Genomic DNA, 27,965 nt, shown 5'->3' with positions numbered 1-27,965 from the left:
AATGGTAGCATGCTGGTTAGCTTAAGCAGATAATATTGAGTAACACTGAGTAATGACTGTTACAGGTTCGCATTTCCAGCATCTGTGGAAGACTTGGTACGGTAGATGAGAGTATATTTTTCACTTTGGATTCACTGAGACTTCCTGATGGTTATTCGCCTTGTAGGCATGATCTAGTGAACACGATTGTGGTGGAGAACAATCGGTCATGTTATGTTTGGAGAGCTCTCTGCTTGGTGCCAGTCAGCCAGGATGGGTAATATTCATTCTTTCGTTATCTCTGAATTGTGATTATGCAGCTTAAATTTTGTTGTGCCTATTAAGTGAGAAATACTGTGAATTCTTTGCTAGTTGACTAGGAGGCATGATAGATCATTAGGAAGATCAGTATGTGGTGATTTAGCCGTTGCTTTTCCTTCCTTTCCAGGAGGTGGAGGCACCTGTGTTCACTAGAGAAGCAAAACGAGTAGCAGCTGAACTCTGGGATATTGCTAGGCAAGGAAGGATTTTTACATGGTTTGGTTAGAAAAATGCCAGCCTCCTGCTCTTCCCCTATGTTTCCTCTGATCTGTGTTCTAGTGAGGATTTCACTGTTTGAAAACCATTCTCAGCAAAACTGATGTAAAATGGGTGTTTCTTTAATCCATTTTGCTTAAGTTGCAGTGATTCTTCAGATATCTGTCCTAAACAGAGTAGTTTAGTCATCTGAATAGTAGATATTTGTTGAGCTTGCCAATATCAAACTCAGAGGTTCTCTGGGCACTTTAGACTGCATATGTGATGTCAGGAGGATCTGGACAAATTGTAGAAAAGGCTGGGAAAAGTAGATGTTCAGTATGGAGAAGAAGCAAAATTTTGTTAAATAATCACCTACATAAATGTAAAATTGGCAACAACTAGTTGGTAGCAGTTCTGCAGCAAAGATCTGGAGTTTGACTCGTGAGTTTAAGTGTCTGTCCTGTGAAAAACACAAATACAGTCCAAATGTATATAAATAGGGCTGTTACCTGTAAAATCTGTCTGAGTGCTAACAAGGCCTTGATAGGATTACAGAGTCTGATTCCGCAGGCCAAAAATAAGCTGTCAACCAATTAGAAAGACCAAAGGAGAACAAAAAGGACATTCTGATACCTCTCAAACATAGTCTTTGGGAGAACTTGCCTTGATTGATCTCTAGGAAGTATAGCTAAGGGCAGTACTTATGTCTTCAGAGGAACTATGAAGAATGGGCTAAGCTATTTGCACTGTGGATAACAAAGATTTAAATTGTACCTAGATGAAGCTTGAAGTGTTTACATCACTTTGCACCACAGTAGAATTTATTAATTTTTTCAGTTGGACCTATTTTTAAGGATGGATTTTATGCAGAAAACTATTACTAAAGCTAAGTTACAAAAGTAGACATTAAGGGTGATTTCTCACTTTCAGTATATTTCCCACCATATCAAAAAATTGAGGCAGCTTCAGCTGCAGTGGGAGACATCTAGTGGGCTTTGCTAGTAAATCGATGTAGCTAATAAAGAACAGCTGCTGTCATTTTCTATTTTACTATATTGGGTAACTAAGGAATACTTAGGGTGTGTAAATATTGGCAAGATTATTAAAATATTTCCACGTTATTTTTGTGCCACTTTAGCTAACTGAATAGTTTCTTAATTATAGAATAGAAATTATTTTTTAATGGTTTCTACATGTAGCTGACACTAAGAGGCTGGAGGTCAGTCTCAGGGAAGAGCATGTGACTTTGATTTTGTAGGCATTTTTCATCAGTAGTAGTTTTTAAGGGTGCTTTTTGGGTTTTGGCTTTTTTTAATTTCTTCGGTTTGCTGCTTTCCTGTTTGTAGCAGTAAGCAGAAGACATAAGTACTTGGGGTACATGTTGAAACACTTCCAGGATAGTCATTTTATCTCTTAAGCTCCGCTGCTAATCGGGACTGGTGCTAAGGAGCTGCTCTTTGTGTCTTGGATCAGCGCCCAAAGAGATCGGTAACAGCTTCAGTCACCATTTGATTCAGCTCTTCAGCAAAGATTAGCTAGCTTCTTAATCATTTTAGTCATGTATCCAAAGTTTTATGCTGGTTTATTGTGCTGCTGACAAAAGACTTATTGTTTTTAATTTGCTGCTTAAATTAGTAAAGGTAATCTAACTGTCTTGGAAGTAAAAATAGCTGAGAAAGTGAACCCTCTCACCTGCTTCCTAAGTACTGTGACTGTGCTTTGGTGTAGTGATTCTTAAACTTGTGCTGTCCAAGATTCTTGCTGAGTCTATTTGTGTTTCAAAATTGATAGCTAAAATTCTTTTTACAGACAATCTCACTCTAATGGAGTCAATCTGGATGAGCCTTATGAAGATTTAATAAGGGACAAAGCAGGGTTGGAAGTATCAAGAATGAGTAACTTTGGAACTCTGAAGCAGGGGGAATCTAAAAGAATGATCGTTTGGATAGAGTAAGCCTTTCTGATTCTAAGCTTGCTTTCTTTCCATCAGTCTATTGTCTGTAAACCTGTCTTTCATACAGAAGCGTCTCGTAGTTGAGCCTTGTGGTTCATGGTCTTCAAGTAACCCTTGAATACTGTGGAATTAAAGAGAAATTCGTATTGAATTTAATGTCTTTAGGATAGTCTTTTTATTGGGCATCTATCTTGCAAATAGTGCTTTAAGACTCCCCAGTCCTAAATTCCTTTTCAGTCCTAATAAAATCCTTTCTGGAATGAGGATTATTGTAAGTGTGTTTAATTTAAACTGCAGATACACTATACTCCTCAGAATCTTACCACAAGAGGACTGTTGCATACCCTTGTATTAAAAGCAGACCAGATTTTTTTTTTCTAATTGGTTTGGTTGGTTGGTTTTTAACTTGGATGCTGAAGAACTGTATTGGTGTATCCCTGAGAGTTTTTTGGGTTTGGTGGTCTTTCTTTCATTTTTGGGGTTTTATTCACATCTGAGCAAATGAAGTCATGCTTGAATACCCTCTATTTGTTGCTAAAATGGTCTTTCCTAAAAGTTGATTATGCAATAAATTTCAAGTTACCATAGCTTTTTTGTTTACACCCAGTATTTCTGTATGCTTCATGTCGTGGTTGATATGACCTAGAAAGCGTAACATTTAGCAGAGCTTCTAGTCCTCATGAGTTAGAAGCAGCAGTGCAATTTCTTTCTGATAAAAGTTATAATTGTGAACTAACCTGCTACAGACAGTTGTATTTGACTTCAGGTAGAATTAAGCTTCCCAAGAACATTAACTATGCATTTAATCATGTAATTAATTACATAACTACTTCTAGGAATAAAGGGAGTACACCACAGTCCTTAATCAGCTGCAGATTAGCTGGATGGGTGAAAGACAAGCAATTCAGTTTTCAGATTGCTCAAAAATGTGAGAACGGTCCAGAAGCCTATCTGTCATCTCTTCCAATAAATCAAGAAAACATTTCAAAAGCTGCAATTAATTCATATAACAGCAATGGAGGAACAACATATGAGTCATTGAATAATGAATCCATTATGAAGAATGGAGTCATTGCAGGTACAGTGAAATGTTAACATTTGAATGCTGAGTGTTAAGTCCTCAGAAGACCTGTAGGTTTGTTTAAGACTTGCTTATGCTAGTGATAGCAGTTGTGGTGACAGAATTTATCATCTGTTTACTACAGAAGGAATTAATTCTCAGGCTGCAGATTTATCAAGGACAAAAGAAAACTTTCCATTGGTGAAAGATGAAAATCTACGTAATGGAGAAAATGAGCAAAGAGAAAATGTGGAACAACCAATGAAGCCCATCAATATTACCGGAGAAATTGTCATACCACCAGGTGAAAAAACATTCATAGTGGTCATATGCACAGCTGTGTAAGTATTTCTTTCCATTGATTCTGACCAATGCAATAGGAACAAGTCATAAAAATTGACTCGATAGTTCCCTGCTTCTGGGCACAGTTCTCTTGTTGGTATAGGGTAAAATAAGCCAGTACATATTAGTAAATGATGTGGAAACCTATATTAGATCTTGAGAGTAGTCGGTGTTTTAATGCTTGATTCTGATTTTTGTCAAAAGAAAATTGTAGTAGTAAATGAAGAAACACAGTGGGAGTAGATAACTTCTCTAAAAAACCACAGTGAGGTGAATATAATGCCTACAGCTGGTTGTATTCTCTTCAGGAAACCCATTGCTCTGTGAGCGCTAGAACTAATGTAGATTTCCTGGGAATTTTTGTGTTATGTCTGATACATTTCTTCCAGTCTTGGCACCCCGACATCATATTCGTGTTGCTACACGCCTCAATCTCAAGCTTCCCTGTCCTGAGATACTAAATGCATATTACGTATGCTGAAAAAAAAGGAAAAAAGCTTTCTTCCTTCAAGGTGTAGTTTATAGAGGAGGTGGTTTGCAGATCTTAGAAAACCCTTGGAAAACAAAAATACTTTGCTGTACAAAATATTCCTTCTGAATAACTGAATCCATCAAAAAGGGCTTCATGTGAGCTGTGTCAGAATTCAAGTAGGAACCTTATGCTGGAAAACTTACTTTCATGTACTCTTCAGTTACTTCCAGCTGTAGCTCTGCAAATCTTGTGTGCCACAACCATTGATTCTTATTCAGTGTTAAGTTAACTCAGTGATCTTAAAATGTCTCTTCCAACCTAAACCATTCTATGATTCTGTAATTTAAAAGCTGAACAGGGGAAAACAAGGTCAAATGGTTTAATTCATCAAAGTAACACTGCATTAACTTTCACAGTACTTCTGATACCATTTTAAGTAGTGAGGCAAGGGATGTAAATTTTTGTAGGAGGATGATTTAGCTGTAATTTGAAAGAGAACTTGCAGGCATGGCCTCCCTTTGTGGAGAAATACATGTGGAAATACATGGAAAGAACAATTGATATTTCTCTGTAGATCTGTAAATGTCGCAAAGTCTGAGAATTTTCTAATAATACAGAACAATACACACAAACATCCACGTGAGGCTACAGCATGAAGGTAACGAGTACTTGCTGGCCACTTAAGAGACCATAGAGACTGCAAATTTAGACCATAAATCTGGACAGTTCAGTGTCTGCACTGAGTTCGTGTATCTGAGAAAGCCAGACTGTAGCTTTAACCTGAGCAGATAGCGTTAGTTGGCGTGAAAAAGTGGTACTCCTGCCGAAGAGAAAGTAAGCTGGAATCCTTCTGGGCTGCTTTTCAGGCACTTGCTAACAGTGTTGGACTGTGTAGTTAGTGCTGAGGAGAGAACTGGGCTCTGGGTAGTGCTGGGATAAGTTCATTAAGGGATTTCAGAGCAGATGGTGTGTGTTAGATCTATTGTCTTAAGTTCCTTAGAAACCAAGCTGAAGAAACTGTTCCCTCCTTTTGCTTTTATCACTCCCCAAGTACCACTTACACATATAAAGTACATTTTTTGGAAATAAAGGATTTTTCCTACTTTCTCCACTTGATGTGTTTACAGTTCGGATTCACTTCTGAGTAGCCTTAAGCAAGGTGGAGCAAAGCTGTTGCTGGGAACAGTGAAGGGATATGCTTTGGGTTCCTCTGGTGGAAATGTTTGGCTAATCTTTTTCAGTAACAGTAATTCCAAGATGTTCCTTGTGACAGAACTATTAATTCTGTACCTAGCATGTTGAGAGGAGGGATTTTGCTCTTTACCCAAGATTTTGATGAAAATGGGGTTTTGAGATTTTTTTTACTTGTTTTTTTGTTTTAATTGTGTGTGATACCTGGATTGAACTCGGGGTGCAGATTAAGTGTGAGGAATTACCCTAAATTAGCAGTTCTTATATGTTACTGAAATGAGAATCTACTGGGTTTATTCAAAAAACAAAATACTATGGGTGGGGAAAATAAAGTCTGAACATGATGATTCTAAGAACATAACTTCTGCTTACTTGAAGGAATCCTGGGTACAGTAAAGAACTCCTATTGCTTGGTTTTTCTGATTTTACTGTTGGACACTATATTGATGTCACTGTAACAAATGAAGAAGAATTACTCATAGCACCTGTGGAGCAGTTTTCTCCGAGAAAGCCTAAAATTACTCCAGGACCTCAGCCAAGGAAGACAACAGTGTTTGCCCCTAAATACAGAAGGTACTATGAATTAAAGCAAAAAATAACACTTACCTAATACTGTTCTATTTGGTATTGCTATAGATATAGATCTGTTCTGTGATGCTGTCAAAGAAGATGCGAAACCGGGAGAGTCTGTACATGTATGTTGTAAACAAGATAATTGTGAACATTACTGATAGAAGAGGTTGGTTTAGTGATGAACTGCTCGATTTCCTTGTAGATTTGTCAAACAGGAGCTCTTTCTACCATATAACGTGGTGATAAAGAAGATAAACATTCTTGCATAGTAATCTACAAGTAAAGTGTTGTTAAGAGGTGAAAAATTTGAGGTAGTTTTTTGAGAGAGCTAGCTTCTTAACTCCTCAAGCGACTTTGATATCTATGTCTGATAAATGTTTCCCGTCTTTCATTCAGAACTTTTCCTTTTGCAAATAAGCTTCCATTATACTTACAATATTTGCTTAGTTATAAAAATATCCCTGAACTGAAAAAGCAGATACACAATGCTTTCAAATAATCTGTAACTGGAACACTTACCTCTCTTCACAGTATAGCAAACTTCTCAGTTGTCACTTTGAAGAAATTATTGGGTCTGTCATGTGTGTGTTTTGGTTTTATAGCTTTGATGTGGCATGTTAATTAGCTGTTTTTCACATCTATAATTTGAGAAAGCTAAATGATGTGTCATACTTTTTTGTTTTAGAAGTAACAGAAAGTTGCCAAGCTTTCTCCCACATTACACCATACCAGATGAGTTAAGAAGATGTGTGGAACAGAACTTAGACATACTGACCTTTCAGCCTCTCCTAGCAGAGGTATGCAAGTTTAGGTTTATACAAGAAAATATATTTTGTATAAGTATGTTTGTTCAAGCTGGCCTTAATTTAGCAAAAATGTATAGCCCTTGGTGTAATAGAAGTTGATGTAAGACTGTTACCAAGTGGGCTTAAGACTTTAGTCTGTATCCCTTAACTTCCATGGGATTCAGTATGTCACAGAATCCAAGCTTACAAGAACACAAAAGGGTAAATGTGAAGAACTGAAAAGGGAGTAGGAGTATACTGTCAGGGGGGATCCTGCAGAAGCTGAACAAAGATGCCTCTTCACTCTCACTTTTTAGGCATCGTTGGAAAGGTGTTTTGGGGTGTCAGAACAGTAGCCCAGCAGTTGCTTCATAGCAAATGAAAGCAGAAATTCTTAAGTTACTGCAATAACAGAGGATTCTTTTCTGATTCTCCAAAACTTTTTTAAAAATCCTCAAACTTACTATGGCTTGTTAAAATTCTTTTCACAAATGTAGTGTTTTCAGAATATGAAAAAAAAACCCAAACCACCAAACAAACCTTCTGAAGTCTACCAAGGATATTACAGTGATTCCTTCTCCAAGACTTTGTCCATTTCTGGTAGAGAGCTGCTGTCGCTCAGTCTGTGTTTTGCCCCTGAATTTTAAGGACTTACAAACTGGGGCTGACAATTTTTCAAAAACGTAAAGGGCTATGTTGTCTGCTCTCTAAACCGCTCACCCAACCTGAGGGCACGGCATTAAGATAGGCTAGTGATCCTCTCTCAGCACCAAAATAAAACTCTGTAGTATCTGAAATAGTTTGATATTGAAAGCCTGCCATTAATGGTAACTTTTTTAACCACACCTTGAGTTCTGTCTGGTACTGGTGACTGTTTTAAGTCTGCTCCAGAAAATGCTGCTCATCCACCTCGTATTTGAGTGAGAAGATATCAAATAGAAAGCATTCTGTGCTGTCAGTCATGGTTTAGCTAGAGCTTTGGAGAATACCTCTTTGAGATGCATTAAGCTCTGAGGGAGAAAATTCAGGGGGTTTTGACCTTGCTGTAAGCTGTATAATCGTCAGCCAGGGCCAAGACTGACCTGACTCTTAGCTCTTCAACCCTCTCTGCCCAGTGTACTTAGCAATCCCAGAAAGCATAAAATCTGAGCATAGAATTCAGTTTGTAGGCTGCCCCTGAATTCAGATGCTGAAACTGCCGTTGTAGTAGGGAGAGACTTGGTTAACTCTTCAGCTGACTGGCTTTTGTATCTGAGCTCCAAGGACTCTGCTAATTCTGCTTTGACTACTGAGAGAGTTTAAAATATTAGTGTATAGATACATGCATTTAGGTGCCTTAATTGGCAACCCAGTTGCTGTGCAGTCTGTCTTAAAAGGTGCTTTGTATAATGTTAGGAATACCAGGTTCCATATGTTAGTGTAGAAGTTACAGCAATAGTGTATACTGTTCTGTTTTTCAGCGTCTTAATCTAAATAATTATAAAGTCAACTTTTCTACTCTCTTGTGGCTTGAAGAGATATATGCAGAAATGGAGATGCAAGACTTTAACATGAGTGGGGTTACTTTGAAAAGGAATGGGAACTTGTTAGTGTTGGAAGTGCCAGGAGTGGAAGAGGGCAGGCCTCGCCTCACTGCAGGTATGTATGAATGTGAGATAAAGCCAAATAGCATGTTGGTCAATATTTTCAGTGCAATACAAGCTTCATTGCTTATTTGTTTGTTTAAAGAAGTCTTTCACATACTTGAACACAAAGTTATTATCTAGGCTACTAGGCAGGTGAACTGCACTGTCAGTGTCGCAGTGTGAGTCTTGCGGTGGCTGCTCTCTGAAGCAGCATTGCCTATGTCTGTTCTTAGGTGTGTTCTGACACTGTAGGATTTTTCATGTATAAGAATTGATGAGGCATTCAGCAAAAATAAACTTACAAGGCAATAAGTGTATCAAAAGCTGGGAAAGTAGTTAAAATTTAATTCAGAATCTCAAATATATTCAAGATCCTGTTTTCAGGAGGTGTTGTCTGGCGGCCTCAATATTAGATGCTTTTTAAAATGTAATATACAACTGCATGTGGTATTTCAGAACCAATACTCACAGATGCACCAACTTTGCTGAAGTTAGTTAATAACTGGCGTCCAGCAAATTCCTAGTGTAACCATGCAGAAGAGGAAGAAATTAAGTGCTGTGGTGAGAAGTTACTATTCCTTGTAACAGTGTGTTGCCTTTTAACTCTGTTTACAATTAGGTGATAAGGTGATACTGAAAAGTCAGGTCTACTCCAATCATATAATAGAGTACATTGCCTATATTACTGAGGTAAGCAAGGTGTATCTCCTATTCAAAGTATTGTGGCCCACAGGTTTCAAAGGGGAAGCTGGCAATTCATGGGGTTAAAGACTAGTTTAACTTAACTTCTGGGAAGCTGCATTTTATCAACCTTGAGTGGTGATTTTCTATTTTTATTTGTATATTTTGAAGTCTTTGGCTTCCCTATTCTTTGTAGGTTATAATCTTTACCTGCTCTGAAAGCACTCATGTACGTATGCAGTACACTGATAGTGGGTAAATCTAGATGTTCTTTTTGGAGGTGATGGGGGGGTTCAGTGCTTTCAGAGGTACTTTGTGTTTAAAGGACTAAACCTTCATCGTAAACTGACTTTTTATCTTTGCCACAGATATGTAATGAAGATGTTACTCTTAAATGTAATGCAGACTTTGAACAGACTTACAACTTGGAACCCATGGATGTGGAATTTGTCCACTGCAGGTGTGTTTATAAGTTTCCAAAAAGCTGCATTTAATGATTCCTCTAGTAAAATGACTTCTAAAGTATACATGCCTGTCGATTGGTTGTTTTGGTGGATACAGGTAGAAGGACGTAATTAAGATCTTGGCTGTTCTTTCATCTCTTTCACTCAACACACCCTTGCTAGTACATTCAAAAGGCTGCAGCTGTGGTCACTGTGTACAAAGAATTCTTGTCTTAAGCCTCTCTGAATGATGGCACCAGTGCCAAGTAGTGAAATGGGGGGGTGAGGGGGGTTGTTTTGGTTTTTGTTTTGGTGAGTTTTTTTCTTGGGTTTAGAGGGGGGAAAAAAAAATGGCTGCAGGACAAAGCAAAAAAAAAAATTGCTGGTCTTAACCACCCATTGTTTTCTACTTTTGTTGATGGGATGTTGTTATCTGCATATAGTTGCTCAATCAGCTCTATAAAATCAGCTTTGCGTAGAACTTCCTTGAAAGACTTAGATAGTCTGGAACAGCAGGCCATCTTTGGCTCACTGAAGAGCTAGAGAATATATTATCGATGTTATTCATAGCAAAGCTGTTGATTGAGACTTCTGCAGCATGTTTCTCAATAGATGCTTCTTTAAAAAAAAGAAGTGTTTTATATACAACTCCTATATTTATATGCACTGGTGCATAGTGAAAAATGCTGGATACCTTGTAGGTGTATGCTGTTGTAGTTTCTGGAAACGTAAGCTTTTACTTTCATCTATAAAGTTGTGTTCTGATAACAGGATTACAAGCAGGCGATGCCAGCTGGCAGTTGAGCAAGCTATCCACCTGGGTCAAAAAGGTACATTTCAGCTGACTTAAGCTGTCTAGAGGGAGTCTTGTGTCTTACATTGCTTTCACATCGGGGCATACTGAGAACAACGCATTGTAGTTTGTTCTTAGAGGAGTTTTCTCTAATTTTTTTTAAAGAAAACAAACTACACTCTGAATCTAGGGTAGGTGTCATCAGAATGATTTCATCTGTTGGCAATCACAGGGGAGAGGAGTGGAAACAAACTTTGTGAATGGTTTGAGCCAATAAGAACTGTAGAAATCATAGTTAAAATTCACTGCAAGTGAAATAGCAGTGTTTTGTGTTACCTCAGAATTTATTCAAGAGCACTGTTTTCCTGCTTTGTGGTTGAGTAGAACGGTCCACATGAACTTCACACAGGTCTTTAGCACTTCTACGTTAGTTCTAACAGACCAGTTTCGGCAATTCAGAACAAGCTGATGTATCAGCGGTGATGTAGTCAGTGAAATGTGCAAAGTGTTTCTGTGGCTTTAAAATATCTCTACTTTCTCTTTCTCATCTAAATTTGAAGTGTTATTTCCGGAAAGGCTTGCCTTACGATCACCACAAGCTATCAAGACCCAGAATACTACTGAGTATTGTGTTGCTGATGATGGCCTTGAACAGTGTTCCCAGCAGGAAAGTAAGGTATCTATTCTGTAAGTGTTCCTGAAAATGCCGCATACCATTCAGATTGGTAGCAGATAGCTACTGTACGGCGGCTGTTAGAAAGGAATCGCATAACGGGGTATCAAAGAGTCAAAGTTGTAATCTCCTGCTTTCTGAGGACAGAAGCTTTTGTTTGTCTGGGGACAGAGGATTTTAGGATAATTGACTATTAAGCTAGCGCTCCCATCTCAAATGGAAAGCGCTTACAAAAAACCTGTATGATTGGAACTGGAATTGTCAGATTCATCTTAGACTAGTTTTTGTAGTTAGTCTTGAGTTGATACTTAAGTCCTGTCACCAAATAGTTTTATGATAGAAGGTAATAATCCTGTTCTGGGTAGATTACCCAGGTGTCTTAACTGCTAGTTAAATTATACAGAGAAAATGTAGAAATGTGTCGTAGAACAGACTTCAGAAGGTTACCTAGTCCACTGTCCTGTTTGAAGCAGGACTGTCACCAACACTAAATCAAGTCACCTTGGAGGGGTGGGGAGGGTGCATGTTTATTTTTGTCTAGAGGTTCCACAGCCTCTGCATAACCTGCACTTCACCAACTTTCCACTCAAGATTTTTTTTTTCCTAATTCCCAGTATGAATCTTCTACCTGCAACTTGTGGATGTGGTCCGTTGTTTTATCATCTGTGACTACAAAGAAGAGTCTGTCTCTTTTTTTGGGGTGGTTTTTTTTTTTGGTAGCAGTGTGAGCTGTTAGACTGCCTCTTCACGTGCTCATGGCCAAACTGAATCTAAGCGCTCTCAGACTCTACAGTGCAGAGCAAGAACATGATACTGGCTCATATACAGTTCTAGCACCCACAGTAACCCAGGATCCTGAAAAGGGCCAAAGGATTACTCCTTAGTTTGTGGGTTCTTGGCCTTCACACTGTTCAATCCCAGGCCTGGAGCTTTACGCTTCTCCTTTGAGTTTCATGAGTTTTCTGTTGGTTCTGTGGCCAAGTTCTTCATGGTCCCTCTGAACTGAAGATGCACTATCAGGCATTTGAGGTATAACTCCTGATTTTTTTTATTGCCTGCAAATTTGTTGAGGGTGTTATTTGGTCTCATCCTAGTCATTGATGAAGATACTGAATAATATTGGTCCCAACAGCAGCCCTGGGGTTCCTGGCTTTTGACCAGCTTCTAGCTGAGTATTAAACTGTTCATTAATACTCTTTGAGCCCAGTAGTTCAGTCAATTTTTGACTTGTCTCACTGTCTGTTGATCTAGCTAATATGTCCTCAGATTGCAAATAATAATGATGTGGTAAGTAAACCATTTCAAAAGCCTTGCTGAAGTCAAGGAGTATTCCAATGACAGCTTTTCTTTTGTCCATGTAGTAGCCTGCCCACAGAATAGTTCCTTCATCTTAGAGGAAAACCAGGTTGGTCATGAAAGGCCTGCCCCTTGGTTTAGCTGTGCTTACTATTCCTGGTTGCCCTTTTTTCCAGTCGTGGAGGATGTGGAATCCAGAAGGATGTGCTCCATGATATTCTCGGGAACTGGAGTGAGGCTGATGAGCTACAGTTTCCTAGGTCTTCATTGCCCATCTTAAATTGGAGCAATATTAGCTTCTTCCTGCTGTTAAAGACATTTCCTGACTTGTCATGAGTGTTTTTTTATTGCTGATAATAGGCAGCAGTGCCCACAACCGTATCGGCATGGTGAATCACATCTACCCTCTCCAGTGTCTCTAAGCATTTTGTGGCACAGTCCTTCCCTTCTGTTACTTGTTCCTTTCCTTCCCATGCTGTTACTTTGCACAGGTGTCTGGAGCCCTGCATGTGAGGCAGCAAGGGTGTTGAGTTCTTTCCCATATCATCCGTCAATAAATTCTCTTCTCTCAGCCATCTGTGAGCCTACATGATTCTTGAACTGTCCCTTTTCCACCACAACATGTGCTGCCTCCCTTACTATTCCGTTCTTGCCACGTTTTAGCTTCAGCTGGACTTTGATCTCTTTGACCTTCCTGATTTTGTCCAACTGTCCAAGCAGTGGTTTTGTATTTTTTCTGTCCTTATTTCTGCTCATAATAACCTTTCTATGACTTCATCAAGAAGCTACAAGCTTAGCTAAGCAGGCCTTCTACTGAGATTCCCAATGATCTTGTGCAAGAGGATGGTTTATTTATAATCTCTCAATAAACAACTTTTAGCTCTCCTGGGCACCTTTTTCTGCACATGGTGGCTTCCCAGATGATTTTTGCCTTAGTGGTATGTGAATGTTAGCTTTTTGGAAGGAAATAAGTTATTCAGCTGTGGCTTCAAGATCCTCATCTGAGCCTGCAAAATATTTGTGAAATAAATGTTTAGTGTCAGCGTAAGCCAAAATTTTAGAAATCTTAAATTTAAGGTGAGAATTGGCTTGCACATTCTTCTACTACTCTTTCTGTCTTCACAGTAGATACTCTGTTTAATGGGATAATGCTGTTGAATGGGAAAAATTAAAAACTAGCAACTTGAAAAGTGTCAATGAAAATAGTTGCCTGTCATCTTAAGGTTATAAATGCATTTATCTTCACTTGCTCTTTTCAGGTCAATAAACTGCAGGATAAACAGGCAAAACTCATGCCATCGAGGGAGGTGACCGTAACGGATGTGATGAGAGGAGCTGTGCAAACAAGCCAACTTGGTAAACTTTAATACTTGGTGTTCAAGTATAAATAGTTCAGGACTGCAGTTGCTTCAGTTAACCAGGGCTGAGTAAGATACCTTTTAGATGCCCTTGTGCTCTGTCTTTAAAGAGAAGTTCTAGAACAGTATTAGTAGGAAGTTTTATTGGAGTCTTTCTGTGGATTACTTGAACGTCTCCAGTTCATACAGTCACAGAATGGTTTGGGTTAGAACCATGGGCAGGGACACCTTCCACTAGACTTTCCACTTCCCCATCCAACCCGGCCTTGAGCACTGCCAGAGAGGGGGCAGCAAACATCTAGTGATATATTTTGCACTCAATAAATTATCATTTCCCAGGCATTTACTGGAAAACTTTAGGTCACGTTCAAAGTTTCTGATTTGTTACTGGGATGCTGTGTCTCATCCTTGGGATAGCTATTTTGCCAAATATGCTAAAACTTTAGAAAAAGCCCAGATCATTCTTAGGCTTTTCTGGAAAATGACTTTAAATATCAATGTGCATAATTGCCAAAGAGTAATTTTATCACTTTGTAGCAACTTTAGGATGCTGAAAGAAATAGAGAATGGATTACCTAGAATGCACTTCTATATGAGGTTTAATAAGAGTCTGCTGTGGAAAGCTAAAGCTAGACTAATTCAGACAGGATTAAGAAAAAAAATTCAGTAGTCGTAACTTACTACTCATCATCTAATACTGGTACTATCTGTGAAGCATCAGTTACTGAAAGTTTCTGTAATTTTGCTTTTCTAGGACAAAAAAAGTGAGCTCGATGCTAAAATTACTGAATGGAGTTTTTACAGATTGTTGGGTTACATAATAATAGTCCTTTTTTGGCCTTCAATTTTGTTAGAGATCCAATACATTTCTGAATTACTAATGGCTAATTTTCTACATGAAATCATTTTTTTGAGAAATTCATTAATTGTTACCACGTAAGGAAAATGAAAGTGTTTTGAAGCATAATGTGAATTGGAATTGCTTTAAACTACATATGTTAAAAATATTTATGTGGGGCTTTAATATATGCTTATCTTGATTATAGTTGATGAAACTGTAAGGCTTAAACAGAGGGCTGATGAATTTTTCAATCCCACGCTGAATGAGCAACAGAAACTGGCAGTGAAAAGGATACTGCGTGGCGAGTGTCGTCCAACACCTTACGTCCTGTTCGGACCACCAGGAACTGGGAAAACATTAACAGTAATTGAAGCTATTTTACAGGTAATGGCAGATGACAAATGAGTCATCTCTGATCTTTTCTGTGTTGGAACACACAGTAATTCTGTAAGTTTTCTATAGCTTTATGGAAGAGGAAAGATCTTGGTATGGATTTAACAGAATTCCTGAATGGTTTATTTTCAAATTGTCTTGTCTTTGTCTTTAAAGCTTTAGTGAACAGTATCTAACTTGTGATTTCAGTAGTGCATTTTATATTCATGAAGCCCAAGTATACATTAATATGATAACCATGAATTAATTCTGCTTTCTGTACATTCAGTGTGAGAGTACTTGTCATGACTGCCAAGACTGGTGTTCTTGAACTGCGAAAGGATGGATGAGTGTATGCAAAACTCTTCTGGATTCTGTATTCAGTGAAATAAAATGGGCATGTTTGAGCTAGTGCTGCTTCTCTAAATAACCTTTTTTAATGTCCGTCTCCTTTAATGTAGATACATTATACTCTACCAGATAGTCGGATTTTGGTTTGTGCACCGTCAAACGCTGCAACAGATCTGATTTGCTTGCGGCTGCATCAAAGCAACCTGTTAAAACCAGGAGCTATGGTCCGAGTTAATGCTAGCTCGAGGTCAACAGAGGTAAATACTATAGATATCTGCCAGTTAATATTCTGATCTTAAAATACTGGTTTTGTAGTGTAACTGTCAGTGTTTATTAGGCTTGTTTAGGATCCAAAGTATGAACATATTACCTCAGCTTTTCCAGAAGATTAACTGGGAAATGTTGCTCATAGTCCTTAATGTGATTGTGTGAGCATAGAATCTTAACCTCTTTCCTGTAGGGCTTAACTCCACGAGCAGCACATAGGTATCAGTAGGGCTTTTAATGTGATAAAGTGCTTTGACTTACAAAGCTACCTTAAAATCTGTTACTGAAGCCAAGTCTTTGTCTCTGAACTAAGACTACTTACACAGAAAAGTAAGCAAGTAGGGTTATCGTTAGTCTTTAAAGTCATCTTGATACAGTATATGCACATTGTGTGCGTATTACGTATATGTATATATGTATGTATAAGAAACATCTGTATGTTCAGTTTTGATCCTTACAATAAAGAAAATGCAGGTATCTTGCGTATGTACTACTTTGAGGCAAACTAATGAAGTATTCATTTTGGTGTATGAATGGGTCTAAATCTAAGCATTTTGCTCAGCTTCTAAAATAGTTTTCAGTGGACTTTTTAATAAAATTAAAACGTTGAGTTTGGCATTTTATTTTACAAAGTACTTTTTTGTTTCTGCAGCAAATTGATGACGCGGTGAAACCTTACTGTGAAGATGGTGAGGACATTCAGAAGGCATCATGGTTCAGGATAATAGTTACCACGTGCAGCAGCGCAGGAATGTTTTATCAAACAGAAATACGGTAGAGTACTATAGCTAGGAATATGGCTGAGATAGCCAGATGCTACAAAACCCAGGGCTTTAGATACCCTCTGCACTGCAACTGGAGCTTTTTTTAATACAGTTCATTGCATGCGCCTCTATTTGGAAATTGTCTTCCTAGCAAACCACTTGATTTCAGTAACGTTTCAGCAGAAACTTTCTCCATGGTAAATTTAAGAATTATCTTGAATAATGTTAACAATTTTTGACATAACTTCTCCTCCACTACCAGTTGGGAGCCTTGGAAATTGCTGTAACTTTGTAAAAGGACACACTGAAGCCTAACTGGCTTTAGTCGTTTGGTAGAGACAGCCTGGGGATTGTCTTTGCTACACAAAGTGCATTGTTCGAATTCAATAGCTGAAGGAAATCAAGAACAAGGTTAAGATGCTTTTCTAAGTGTCTTAACCTTGGTATAAACAGTGCTTTAATTACGAAAACCAGTGGTTGTGTATATCAGAGTATGTAAGGAAAACCAAAGATGACAAAGTTACTGGGTTGTTTTTTCTATAGTTCACGTTGAAAATATCGATCTTTGCTCTGTGTGCGTGGAGTTGCCTTGAGGTTTGCTAGGAAGACAATTTCCAAATAGAGGCGCATGCAATGAACTGTATTAAAAAAGCACGCTTGAGAAGGAAGTTACAGAATTGCTGAGGTCAACCACAGGGTGGCAGGATGAACTAATCTGAAAACAGCCCGGGTTTGGCTTCATGTTGTTTAATTCTAGGCTTGGACACTTCACTCATGTGATCCTGGATGAGGCAGGGCAAGCAAGTGAACCAGAGAGCCTGATTCCTCTTGGGTTGATTTCGGAAGCTGACGGACAGGTAGTTGCCTTAGCATCATTTACTGAAAGGAAAAAATGTTTTGTTTGCTCTTTTCACTTTTATGAATGTTGTAGAATGCAAGCAGCCATTTCCTGGTAATGACTGTGGAATTCTGATTACTTGTAATAATCTTGTTCACGTACAATATTCATTTCCCTCACTGAAACGAGTTGTTTTATGTCTTAAGTCTACACTGGTAGGACAGGACACAGTGGGTGGAAGATGTCAAAATAAAAATATCCTTTCTTAGTTTAAGACAATGTACTTCTGTCCTAGGCCTAATCCTGCTTTGCAAACAGATGAGATGTTTGGAGGAAAGCAGAGTATTTGATATAAATTGACCTTTAAATTCTGAAGTGTGTATGTTTTTATTGAAACTACATTTTTTTCATAATTGTTTTAATACAAGATGGATTTTTTTTAATGGCATATACAGATAGTTCTTGTTGGAGATCCAAAGCAGTTAGGGCCAGTAATAAAATCTAAAATTGCGCTGGCTTTTGGATTAAGTATGTCCTTGCTGGAAAGACTGACGTCAAGAGATATATATCTGAGAGATGAGGATGCTTTTAGTGCCTGTGGAGCATACAACCCTTTGCTGGTGAGTAGAACTACAATTTTAATTATTTTTCTCATCTAAAGCAAAAAAAGGAGAAACTGTGGTTCTTGCTGTTTCCTTACCACCTTTTTGCTCCCTGATGCTTAATGATAGGTCTAGCTTGAGCATTAGCTTTCTAGGAAAGCTTGATTATTTTAAATATATACTCTGAATAGCAAGGATGCTGAGCCTTCCAGCATGTTAAAACCCTTCTTTGAAAGGGTTCTCTATTCTTAAGCAGAATAAGTGAAATATGGTGCACAAAGCAGAATTCTGAATAAAGGCGTAAAATTCCTTTCCATCCCCGTTGTCCACGTTTACCATGATTTCATAACTTAATTTCCGGAACTGACCAAGTACAACTTTGACTTTTACCAACAAAAGATTTTGTCAGCTTTAGGAAAGCTAAATGCTAGAGGATGGTAAGGTAGTATCTGCTTGGGAGCTGTGTGCTGTGAAGTCTGATGAATAATTATCCATTTAGTTACAGATTTCGATCTTTTGTCTCTGCAGATCACAAAACTCGTAAAGAACTACCGGTCCCACTCTGCATTGCTTGCCTTGCCATCTAAATTGTTTTATCATAAGGAGCTAGAAGTTTGCGCAGACACTTCAGTAGTAACTTCCTTGTTGCATTGGGGGAAGTTGCCCAGGAAGGGATTTCCCTTAATTTTTCATGGAATAAGGGTATGTAAAATGTTCACATAGCAAAAGTATGAATAAGGAGGCCTGACAGAAGTTAGGTGTTGTAGATGAGTTTTCTTTAGAATGAATTCTAGGAAGGGTATGAAAAAGAGTAAACTTTCTTTTGCAAATAACGTGACTTCCTGACCCTTCCTGGGTTTAGAAACAGCTACTGAAGTCAGATGTTCGCTAAGAACTTGAGCAGCTGCCTGTTGAAGTGTGTTGTGGAGACATTTCGATACAAATTTAAATTCATAGCAGATTGACCAAGATGGAGCTAGTCAGCTGCCTTTAGATTGCTTTTGATGAGTTTGCTACATTAGAATGAATACAAGCCTCTAAAACTAGAGGATTATTAAGGCTTAAGTAGGCAGGGGAAAAGTAGTACTCTGGAAAAAAGGTTTTCTTTAGTTTTGCAAGAAGTTAGTAAAAAGTTATAATATCGACTGCTTGGGAGAGGCTTGGTTTTGAACTCTTCTACCTTGCACAAGAGCAAGGTACCAACTTGCTAATATATTATTCTGAGCTGAGATTGAACTCTTTTGTTGCACACTTAAAATCACTGTCATAAATTCTTCAGCTTAAAAAAAAAAACCAATATAAAATGTTAGGTGGTACTTGTTCATTGGAAAGGGTGTATAGTAAAAGAAGAGAAACTGTATATAACATCACATGGCTTGGGGTTTTTTTTGCATTTAGGATGTATAAGAATAATCTGTTAATAAATATGTAGTCACTTCTGCATCTGGTGTTCATCATCTCGTTTCCTTTCCCCTAATACAGGGCAGTGAAACACGTGAGGGCCGCAGTCCTTCATGGTTTAATCCAGCTGAAGCAGTGCGAGTAATGCAGTACTGCTGCCAGCTTGCGAAAAACGCTGCAGTGTCAGTGACTGATATTGGAGTGATCACACCCTATCGTAAACAGGTATAACTGATGTTTAAGAACTTCAAAGTTGCTGTATTTAATGTTGTGATTTTTACATTGTGGCTGCGGTTTGTTAAAGCAGGGAGGCATATCTCAAAACTTCACTGTTGTGTGTCTTATTACACAGTGCATTGTCAACCATTAATGATGTTTCCGTTGAAATGTAAACCTAGAGAAAGACAGCAGTAGTGACATTCTACTTTTTTAGTTTTAAAAATCGGAAATTAAGGAGACATCTGCTTGCAGTCTTGGAGACAAGCAGTTTTCTCGGTTGTGGGGAGAAAAGAGTGCAAGTCAAGAACTCACTTTCCAACAGCTGGAACAGCAATCTGATTCTGTCGCTGACTCTGCAATGAGGGGTGGAACGAAAAGGAAATGCAGTGAAATAGGTCGCATGCCACCTTGTTATGGCTTTGAATAAACTAGAGGGATTGGGACTTCTTAGCTGTCCCTTAGTCAGACTTGAAGTTTATGCTGCTATTTAAACCTGTAGAGAATGTTGAATGTCAACTTCAGACGCTGTGCTTTATTTCTAGAACTATTTATATTCACGTCTGTTAAGTGTGCGATGTCTGCTTTCATTTTAAAAAGAAGATTAAATCTCCTTTCATTTCCAGAGCATGCTCTGGGCAGTGTGCACGTTGTGTTTCTTGATGTTTGCATCTTGCTATTCATGGCCTTGTGTGGCTGGGCTGGGGGTGTGCTGGGAGGTGTGTGGAAAAGACCAGCCCTGTTGGAAGAAATCTCACTTGCAAATTAGAGCTCTGCCTGTGCTGATCCTGCCGATCAGGTGTATGACCCTGCCTATGTTTACAGTTATTGTTGAAGTATTTATATACAGTAATGATGGGACTGAACCTCTTATACTCCCTAGAACTTCTCACATCATTTAATATGATTATGTCCTTCATCTGCTTATGATGCAAGCCATGTCATAGTAATGTCCTCTTCAAGAAAGTCACCTTGTATTGGAGGAAAGCTGGTTAGAAAGTAGTCACTGACTGTAATGCTCAGCTTAGCCAGGCATGATTTCTCAGTAAGCTTCTCAGAGCAGTTAAGGCTCAGTCCCCAAGCAGCTTTTAGCAGATGATAATATACTGCTCACACACGTACCAGCATTCCAGTGCTTGAGACTCCTCGTTCTCTTTCTCTTTTGGGGAGGGCACTTAAGGTCACATCTCACCGCTATCTTTCCCGCTGCGTGATGCAGCTGGTGAGCAAAGGTGGAGTCTCTGCACTGTCATCTTGAGGGGCTGGGGAAGCTGCCTGCCCTACTGCATCTGTGCGAAGCATGGGTTTGGATATAATGCACATTAGAAGAAGGTTTATGGATCTGAGTTGCTCTTCTCATTAAAATCTGGATTATTAAAAATCTGTTGATTTCTGCTTAATGATGGTAGTGAGTACTTCATCTTCTAAAGTGGCGTAGCAAGTGTGATACTTATCAGGAAAAGTTACTGGTTTATTTTAAAACCTTACTAGTGGATGATGGCTAAGCTTGGTGTAGGCATTCCCTGTGACATCTCTGTGTAAAAACACGTACTTGTATGTGTAGTATGTTTTCAGTTTTGAACTAATCCACTCTCAAATGTAAAAATAAATTCCTTCAAAAACTTTTTTTTGGTAGGTGGAAAAAATTAGACTACTTCTGAGAAGCATTGATTTGGCAGACATTAAAGTCGGCACAGTAGAAGAATTTCAAGGGCAGGAGTACACAGTTATCATCTTATCAACAGTATGTATATTTGTTGTGGTCCTCTGGAGAGTTTTTGTATGTATCTAATTCTGTTTCCTTTTTGATATAGGGCTTTTAAAAATAAAAGTTTAAAAGCTGTATTTTTGTAATTTTATCTCAGTATCTGAAAAGTTATTTTTAAGCACATGGAAACAGTATAGCATCAGTGATTTGAGGTGATATTCAACCTTTGTAGATAACTTGTACAGAATTTATTGTAGAGTTTCAAGCAGGTAATGTACCTTCCACTTAGGTGTGCGTAGGGAGAATGGGAACTGGATGTGTTATCAATATTAGAGAGACAACAGTGGGAATCAAAGTATTAAAACATAATTGCTATTTGACTTACGGAAGCTGATCTAGGTTCTTGCATACTTTTTCACCTTCAGTTGAGGAATCATCACTTGATGGTATACAGCTGACGACTTGCCAGACACTGACTGTGCCTATATGTTGAATACCCTTTATCACAACTTATTTTGCGTTGGAAGGAGAGCAGTTGGCAGTCTTCCATTATCAGCACTTCAAAGTGCTGTGCTGGTTGTATTATAGGGATATCGGTGAAGATCTCTAGGTGCTAGGGTTTTGAATCTGAAGCTGTCAGGTGCCTTGAAGAAAGGGTCTGAGAATAATCCATGCTATGTTTCTACTTCGGCAGTACACTGGTCACAAGCCATCAGTTTAACAGTGCATCACCTCCTTGATTTGGGGTTGGTTTTGGTTGATTACATGTATGTAAATATGAAGGTATGGGGCATTAACTGCGTCACTGGAGACTTTTAGATAACCATGAAAATACCAAGGTATTTAGTTTTGTTTTTTTGCAGTAAATGGGTCTTTCAGAAAAGTGCTGATGAAAGGGAGCGTTCAGGAAAATGTGGGAAGGTGGATGTGTTTGGGAAGATGATGTTTATGGATTTGTGGTGAGCCCATCCCTTGCATTTGGCAAAGGGGAAAAGAGGATTGTGTCCCAGAGTACTGGGAGCAAGTTGCTGTTATTACTTGGAAGCTGAAAGCCCATGTCTCTCACCTTCTTTTGCAAACTTGATGACCAATATGCTTCAGCAGATGTCTCTTTTTTTTTCTCTTTCTTTTTCTGAAAGATCTTGGTCATATTACATACAGATGAGACAAAGATGTAGTTGTAGTTTTCAGGCAGTTGATACAATGTGGGAATCCTGTCTGCAGCAGCTGAGACATCAGGCTTCAGAAGACTGAGATTGAGTTGAGGTTAGATGCAGGCAAATGCCAGTTCCCACTCACTAAATGCTAGGTATTACTCCAGTGCACACACATATCCCTGGTATTTGAATTCACATGAAAGCCCCATAAAGGGAAAAACTACAGCAGCTTCTTTGTCTGGCTTTTCTGTCCTTTGTCTTTTTAGGCATGTGAGACTGTTGGTTGCAGCTCTTGACAGGAGACTTTTCTTTGTGCTTTTAAGGAGAAGTCAATGTGGAGTTGAAGTGTAAGCAGCAGCAGCTAAGTCAGCTGACAGCTACTGAGGCTTTCTGTAGATGGCTTCTTGCTACCAGAATATGTGATACCAATCCTTCATGTTCTGAGACAACATCCATCAAATACACACGGTTGTAGGCATGCTGAACTCCTGGACAGAAGTAAAAATCTGTGCTGGATCAGTGGAAAAGGCACTTGGGAAACCTTAGAGAAAGGCAAACTTAATACTTTGAACATCAGCGAGTGATACCAGTTCAGTGTATGTGATAGTGTTTGAGGGTTTAGACTCTGGTTTGGTGGGCATTTTGGGCCCTACATAGCTGTATTTCTACAGTGTGGAACTCTGTTCAGAATATTAAAAAAAGGCCTGCACATGCTTGCTTTTTTCCAAATGGTAATGTGGTTTTGGTGCAGTAAGTCTCAAAGTAAGACTTAAGTGTTTGGAACATGGAGTTCCTGAGGTGCTTGTGACCTTCTGGGCTGTTCAAGAATGTACAGTTCAGGCAGGGCCTGTGTAATGGGATATAAGGAAAACTGAAAAGGAGGAAGACATGACCAGTACTGGACAACTTTTAACAGAGGTACATAAAATTTCCAGGAAAGAGGAGGATAAAACAACCACAGCACTGAAAAGCAGGCTGAATGTGGGGGTGGAGGAGCAGTTGGGTTTGGGGGTTCTTCTGTGGCTTGGGGAAAGATTTGGTGGGATGTTCTTGCTGTTTTTTTTCCTGAGGGCAGTGGTACTATGCTTACTTTCCTTGTTCTGCATCATAGCATAGCTTTTCGATCCAGCATTGTATCCCTCATAAAGCAGATCTAGGTATGTACTATGTGCCTATTTCTAAGAACTCGTTATTTAGGTCATGAAAACTTTCTTTTGTCAAAGATGGGTTCAAATATAGATGAAATAGAGGTGAAAATTTAATGAGCAGTAGTTACAGCAAACTAGTTGCTTTGGCCACTTTTTCTGAGCTAAGTCAAAGCGCACTGATGAGCCTGCTGAAGGAGGCGGGCAGAAGGACACACTGAGTTGTCATTCAACTGCAGGAACTGGAATACCAGCAGCTTTAGCGCTGCTCCTACTCAAAAGATAAAGTTGCTGGGTTTTAGGAAGCAGTTATAGTATCTGGTGTTTCAAACTGCAGTGGATGGTCCTGATGCTAAAATAAAACTAGTACACTATTCTCTTGAACTTGCTGAAGTTGCATTGGCAGCCTGTTGGAGAATAGGCCTTCTGTGGGAAAGCCAATGGTGGGAAATAGCTTGCTGAAATTTGGATTATGACGCTAACGTGTGTGCTGCTGACACTGAGCTATGGATTGCTGTGGGAAGCAAATATTATGTTAAAGTTACACTATGGCTAGGTAAGTTGCTTTCTCATTATTCTACTTCTAAAATTATCCATAATTAATTTTAGGTCCGGTCTCGTGAAGGCTTATTTGATGATGACAACCAGTATTTGGGCTTTCTGTCTAACCCAAAGAGATTTAATGTAGCAATTACTAGAGCGAAAGCCTTGCTGATTGTTGTGGGAAATCCTCATGTTCTTGTGAAAGTAAGTTTTGTTTTTATATCTTCTAATTGCATGTGGTATTCGCCACAGTAAATGAATGATTTGGGCGTTAATCCAATGTGGGGGAACATCAGGTTATGTTAAGAGTTGGTATGCTGTTCTAGGTCTGCATTTGGGAATATTTGAGCTCCATAGGTTCCTGTAAGTGTGGACAGTTCAGGCACCCACACAGCAGACTTCCGAGCACAAAGGAAATTGTAATGCTGATCTGTGCATACAGGCTTCTATCTCCTTTTCCTCTCTAGAAGAGGTCAGAACCTCAATGCTGAAGTTCTTCAGCAGCCTGCAAGTCTCCAGTGAGCATGTTCTGGATAACCTCATGCAATCAGACTCTTCACAAAATGCAGTTGCTTCGCCCTTCAAATTGGAGGGTGGTAGAAGCGATTATTCCCAATTAGTCTAGCAGCCTGCCAGGGAGCTGGTCTCCCTTTGAACCCATGCATGGTCCTTCCGTAGGAATAGGTGAGCTTTTCTTGGTGTCATGTCTGACTTTCCGGATAGGGAAAGCAGTATTCCAGAAATGGGCTGAACAGAGTTTGATCTCCCCACACCTATGTGCAAAAAATGTAACTTGCAGCAGCTGGAGGCATCTCGCTCCCATGTTACACCATGCTTGCACCACTGGTAGAGTTCTGTTTCTGGCAAAGGTCCATTAGGTCTCCTGTGTTCATTGCCATGTTAATTTGTTGGAAAGCTCACTTCACAGAGCAGCGTGATTTAAATCAAACATTAATCTTCTCTTGTAGGATGCCTGTTTCTGTGCACTGCTGGAATACAGTTTAGTGAATAGAGTTTATGTAGGTTGTGACCTGCCTTCGGAGCTGGAATGCCTGCAGAACTGAGCGTCTGCTCTTCGCTTTAGCCTTGCTGGATGTGGATCACTTTCCAATATTTTGAAAGCTAGTCTCGTTTGAGAGACTGGTAAATAACAACAGCCTGTGATATCGTAGGAGGATTTGATTTTGCAATAATAAGTACAGTAAACATAATAACATGGAACGTAACTGTATTTTCTCCCACCCCGTAAGAAGAGTCTGAGCATTAAATATTAAATAAGAGCTGTTTTGACTTTAGTATTTTACGTATCCCCAAATGATTCATTACGTATTTGATGACCTTAAGGATTTAGGGGTGGGGTGTGCTGGGGAAATGTTTGAGGGGACTTTACTGTAATTAAAGAAACTTGCTTGAAGATTGATTTAAACATGTGTCTTCTGTTTAACAATGTATTATGTGTTACTGGGCATTATTTTTAATCAAAATAGTTGTTCATGGTAAGGTAAGCAAAAATGTTTATCTTGCTCCCTTTTACTGACAGGTGTGACTAGTTTTGCAATGCTCAAGATGCATCCAGTCCTCATCCATTTTGAAACATAACAATACTTCACTGAAATTCAGTCCTGAGCAAGTCCAGCACCTTCTGCCCTTGGGGAAAAGGCACATGTTCTGAAATGTGTGGAAGTTTCTGAAAGATTTTTAATACTTCAAGTGAAAAAAGTTTAACAGTACAAAATAGTTGTGGCAACTTGTTTGGTTTTCAGTTCAAAACATGTATGACTTTATGCCTTTGCATAGAACAATATGCCTGAGTCTGTAACAGTATGCCTGAATCCTCCAAGCTTCAGAAGAAAAATATTGATTAACTCTTACATTAGCTTTTCCTTAGTCTGTAATTTTTTCAGCTTCTCAGTTTTCTTGGGCTTTTGTAGCACCTCCTAAAACTGGACCATCCCAAGGGCACATATGTGTCTTGTAATTCTGTTATGGGTGTGTTACAGTGATATATCCACAATGTGAACTGGAAAGATAACGTAAATATCTCCACTTGGCTGATGTTGATTATCTGAAGCCAAGCATGCTTAAAAACCCTACTTCTGGTTTTTAAGGCCCTTGCATATACAGCTGAGATCACACAGGGTTTTCTTGGGTTTCCAGCTATCTGTTGTGGTGTATATCTCAACACTGCCTCAAAGGGTAGTTTGAAGAAAAAGAGAATTAAAGCAGTGTTTAATGTTTCTACAAATACACTGTAGAAAAATGTCTTGTTTTATTTTGACAAAATTAAAAATATCTGAGTTATCTGTATTCCAGCTATCTGCTTCACTGGGCCCTGTGCTGTCCCCTTAAGCCATGGTGTTTCTCTCTCTCTCTCTCTCCCCCATCCTCTCCTTGGTGATTACGTCTTGCCACACACCGCTTCAGGACTAGTTGGACGCTTAGCCACTGTGTTTAGGAACTGCCAGTACAAGGTGATGGCTTTCTATAACACAGAAGTGTTTTGGGCAGGACTGTAGCCTACAGAGAAACAAGTGCAGCTGCGGGGGAAGAGAGCAAGGTGTTGTTTGCTTGTGTACTGTGTGCTGGTATCGCTTCCCTCCCTGGTGTGCACAGTAGTTCTTTCCTCTGCAGTGCACAGGGTGTAGGTACTGCAACTTACACGACGGCAAATTGGTGAAACATCGAAGCCAGACAGAACACAAGGGTAGGCTGTGCTGTGGCACAGAGCGGGGAGAGCCTGGAATTGCCTCTCGCCCAAACTGCGCTGTGTGTGTCCGGCTGGAGCCACAGCTCTGCTGGAGCAGCCCTCGAGGCTGCTCAGCCCAGCCTCCCTGGCACGGTGTTGTGTTGCTCAAACTGCTTTCACTGGTGACAGGCCAGAAGAGGCGGTTTGTGCTGTTGCAGTGTGATGCTGAAAATACCAGCACTGGTGAGGCCGTGCCGCCCTTCTGCAGCAGACGCAGAAGCTGTTTAACGAAGAGCCTGCCCTAGTTGCTGCCTGTTGGAAGGCCGCTTGCTCCAGGATTGGGGTACGATGTACCACACCTCACAAACCACTGCTTAAACCTACCACTGCTTAGCCTTGCTGCCCACCTCGCTCCTTGTCAAAGTGCTCCTGCTCTCTTCAGAGAACAGGGAAGAGATCGTAATGGAGTTGGATGACACTTACTCTATCACAAGATACAGTCCAGAACTTCTGATTAGTATTTCCATCACCTCTGCATTGCGAAGTAGCAGAGGATTGATTGTATGATGATACTTAATCGCTACAAGTTAATAACTATAATAGTTTGCATCTTGACATCATAAAAAAACCTACTTGATTTAATTTTGAATATTGTGCTTTTACTACTCAGCAAAAGTCAAATGATAAATGCCTGTTATCATACAGGCTGCCTATTTTTCTAAAAGAATCCTTAGTTTAAAGGGCAAGTACACATATTTGAGGGAAGGAAAAAAGCCTTTCATCCAGCAACTACATTTTACCAGTGGAGAAACTGATACGCTCTTTTCACTTTACCAGTAGAGAAACTCATCTACTGTTTTCACTGATAACTCTTCTTACTGTAACTCATATCACTCACAACTAAAATCTGGAAACCTTTTCCCTGAGTTACTAAGAATTGCCTCTGACAATCTTAAAAAGTGCTTCCAGAAATGTGCTTGTGCCTCGCTGAGACTGCTGCACAAAGCAAGCTTGCACTCGCTGTGTTGAAGAGCGGGGAGAAGGGGGATTCCTGTTCCTGCTTCTATTCTTATGCATTTAAAGCTGCTTTTTTTTTTTTTTCCCCTACCCCTTTCACCTCACTCTGGGTGCTGCTGCTTATTAATGACTGAGAAGCTGTCCTGTGTGACATAAAACAACTTCATCTTCCTCCTCCTCTTGCAGTATTTCTCATCTCCTTCTGCCTACCCAGCTGCCACTGAAAACCTCGTTTGAAGAGGGACGTACCCATCAGAACTGTACAGGATTGCACAGTGTTTGCAACTTCAGAACAGTTTCTTCTGGCAGCTTG

The 27,965-nt window shown here is 39.4% G+C and overlaps 1 protein-coding gene across 1 annotated transcript in view; it reads left to right on the top strand.

Moving 5' to 3' along the window:
• The window catches only part of MOV10L1 (Mov10 like RNA helicase 1), a 35,576-nt gene extending 10,563 nt beyond the window's left edge, over positions 1–25,013 (top strand). The window contains exons 5-26 of the mRNA XM_086473665.1: positions 66–256; positions 2,308–2,448; positions 3,289–3,530; positions 3,658–3,853; positions 5,896–6,090; positions 6,776–6,887; positions 8,336–8,513; positions 9,120–9,190; positions 9,550–9,641; positions 10,396–10,454; positions 10,978–11,093; positions 13,646–13,674; positions 14,789–14,969; positions 15,419–15,565; positions 16,228–16,349; positions 17,097–17,196; positions 17,633–17,797; positions 18,308–18,481; positions 19,262–19,405; positions 21,033–21,140; positions 24,016–24,153; positions 24,918–25,013. Of these exons, the coding sequence (XP_086329791.1) occupies positions 66–256; positions 2,308–2,448; positions 3,289–3,530; positions 3,658–3,853; positions 5,896–6,090; positions 6,776–6,887; positions 8,336–8,513; positions 9,120–9,190; positions 9,550–9,641; positions 10,396–10,454; positions 10,978–11,093; positions 13,646–13,674; positions 14,789–14,969; positions 15,419–15,565; positions 16,228–16,349; positions 17,097–17,196; positions 17,633–17,797; positions 18,308–18,481; positions 19,262–19,405; positions 21,033–21,140; positions 24,016–24,153; positions 24,918–25,013 (2,997 nt within the window). The remainder of the gene's footprint in view (positions 1–65; positions 257–2,307; positions 2,449–3,288; positions 3,531–3,657; positions 3,854–5,895; positions 6,091–6,775; positions 6,888–8,335; positions 8,514–9,119; positions 9,191–9,549; positions 9,642–10,395; positions 10,455–10,977; positions 11,094–13,645; positions 13,675–14,788; positions 14,970–15,418; positions 15,566–16,227; positions 16,350–17,096; positions 17,197–17,632; positions 17,798–18,307; positions 18,482–19,261; positions 19,406–21,032; positions 21,141–24,015; positions 24,154–24,917) is intronic.
• Positions 25,014–27,965: the final 2,952 nt, after the last annotated feature.

This window comes from Leptosomus discolor, chromosome 1 (genome assembly GCF_034619465.1).
Source record: "Leptosomus discolor isolate bLepDis1 chromosome 1, bLepDis1.hap2, whole genome shotgun sequence".
In the NCBI taxonomy this organism is placed as follows: Eukaryota; Metazoa; Chordata; class Aves; order Leptosomiformes; family Leptosomidae; genus Leptosomus; species Leptosomus discolor.
Note: the sequence above shows the minus strand (reverse complement) of the source record. Positions and strands in the feature narration are given on the sequence as shown.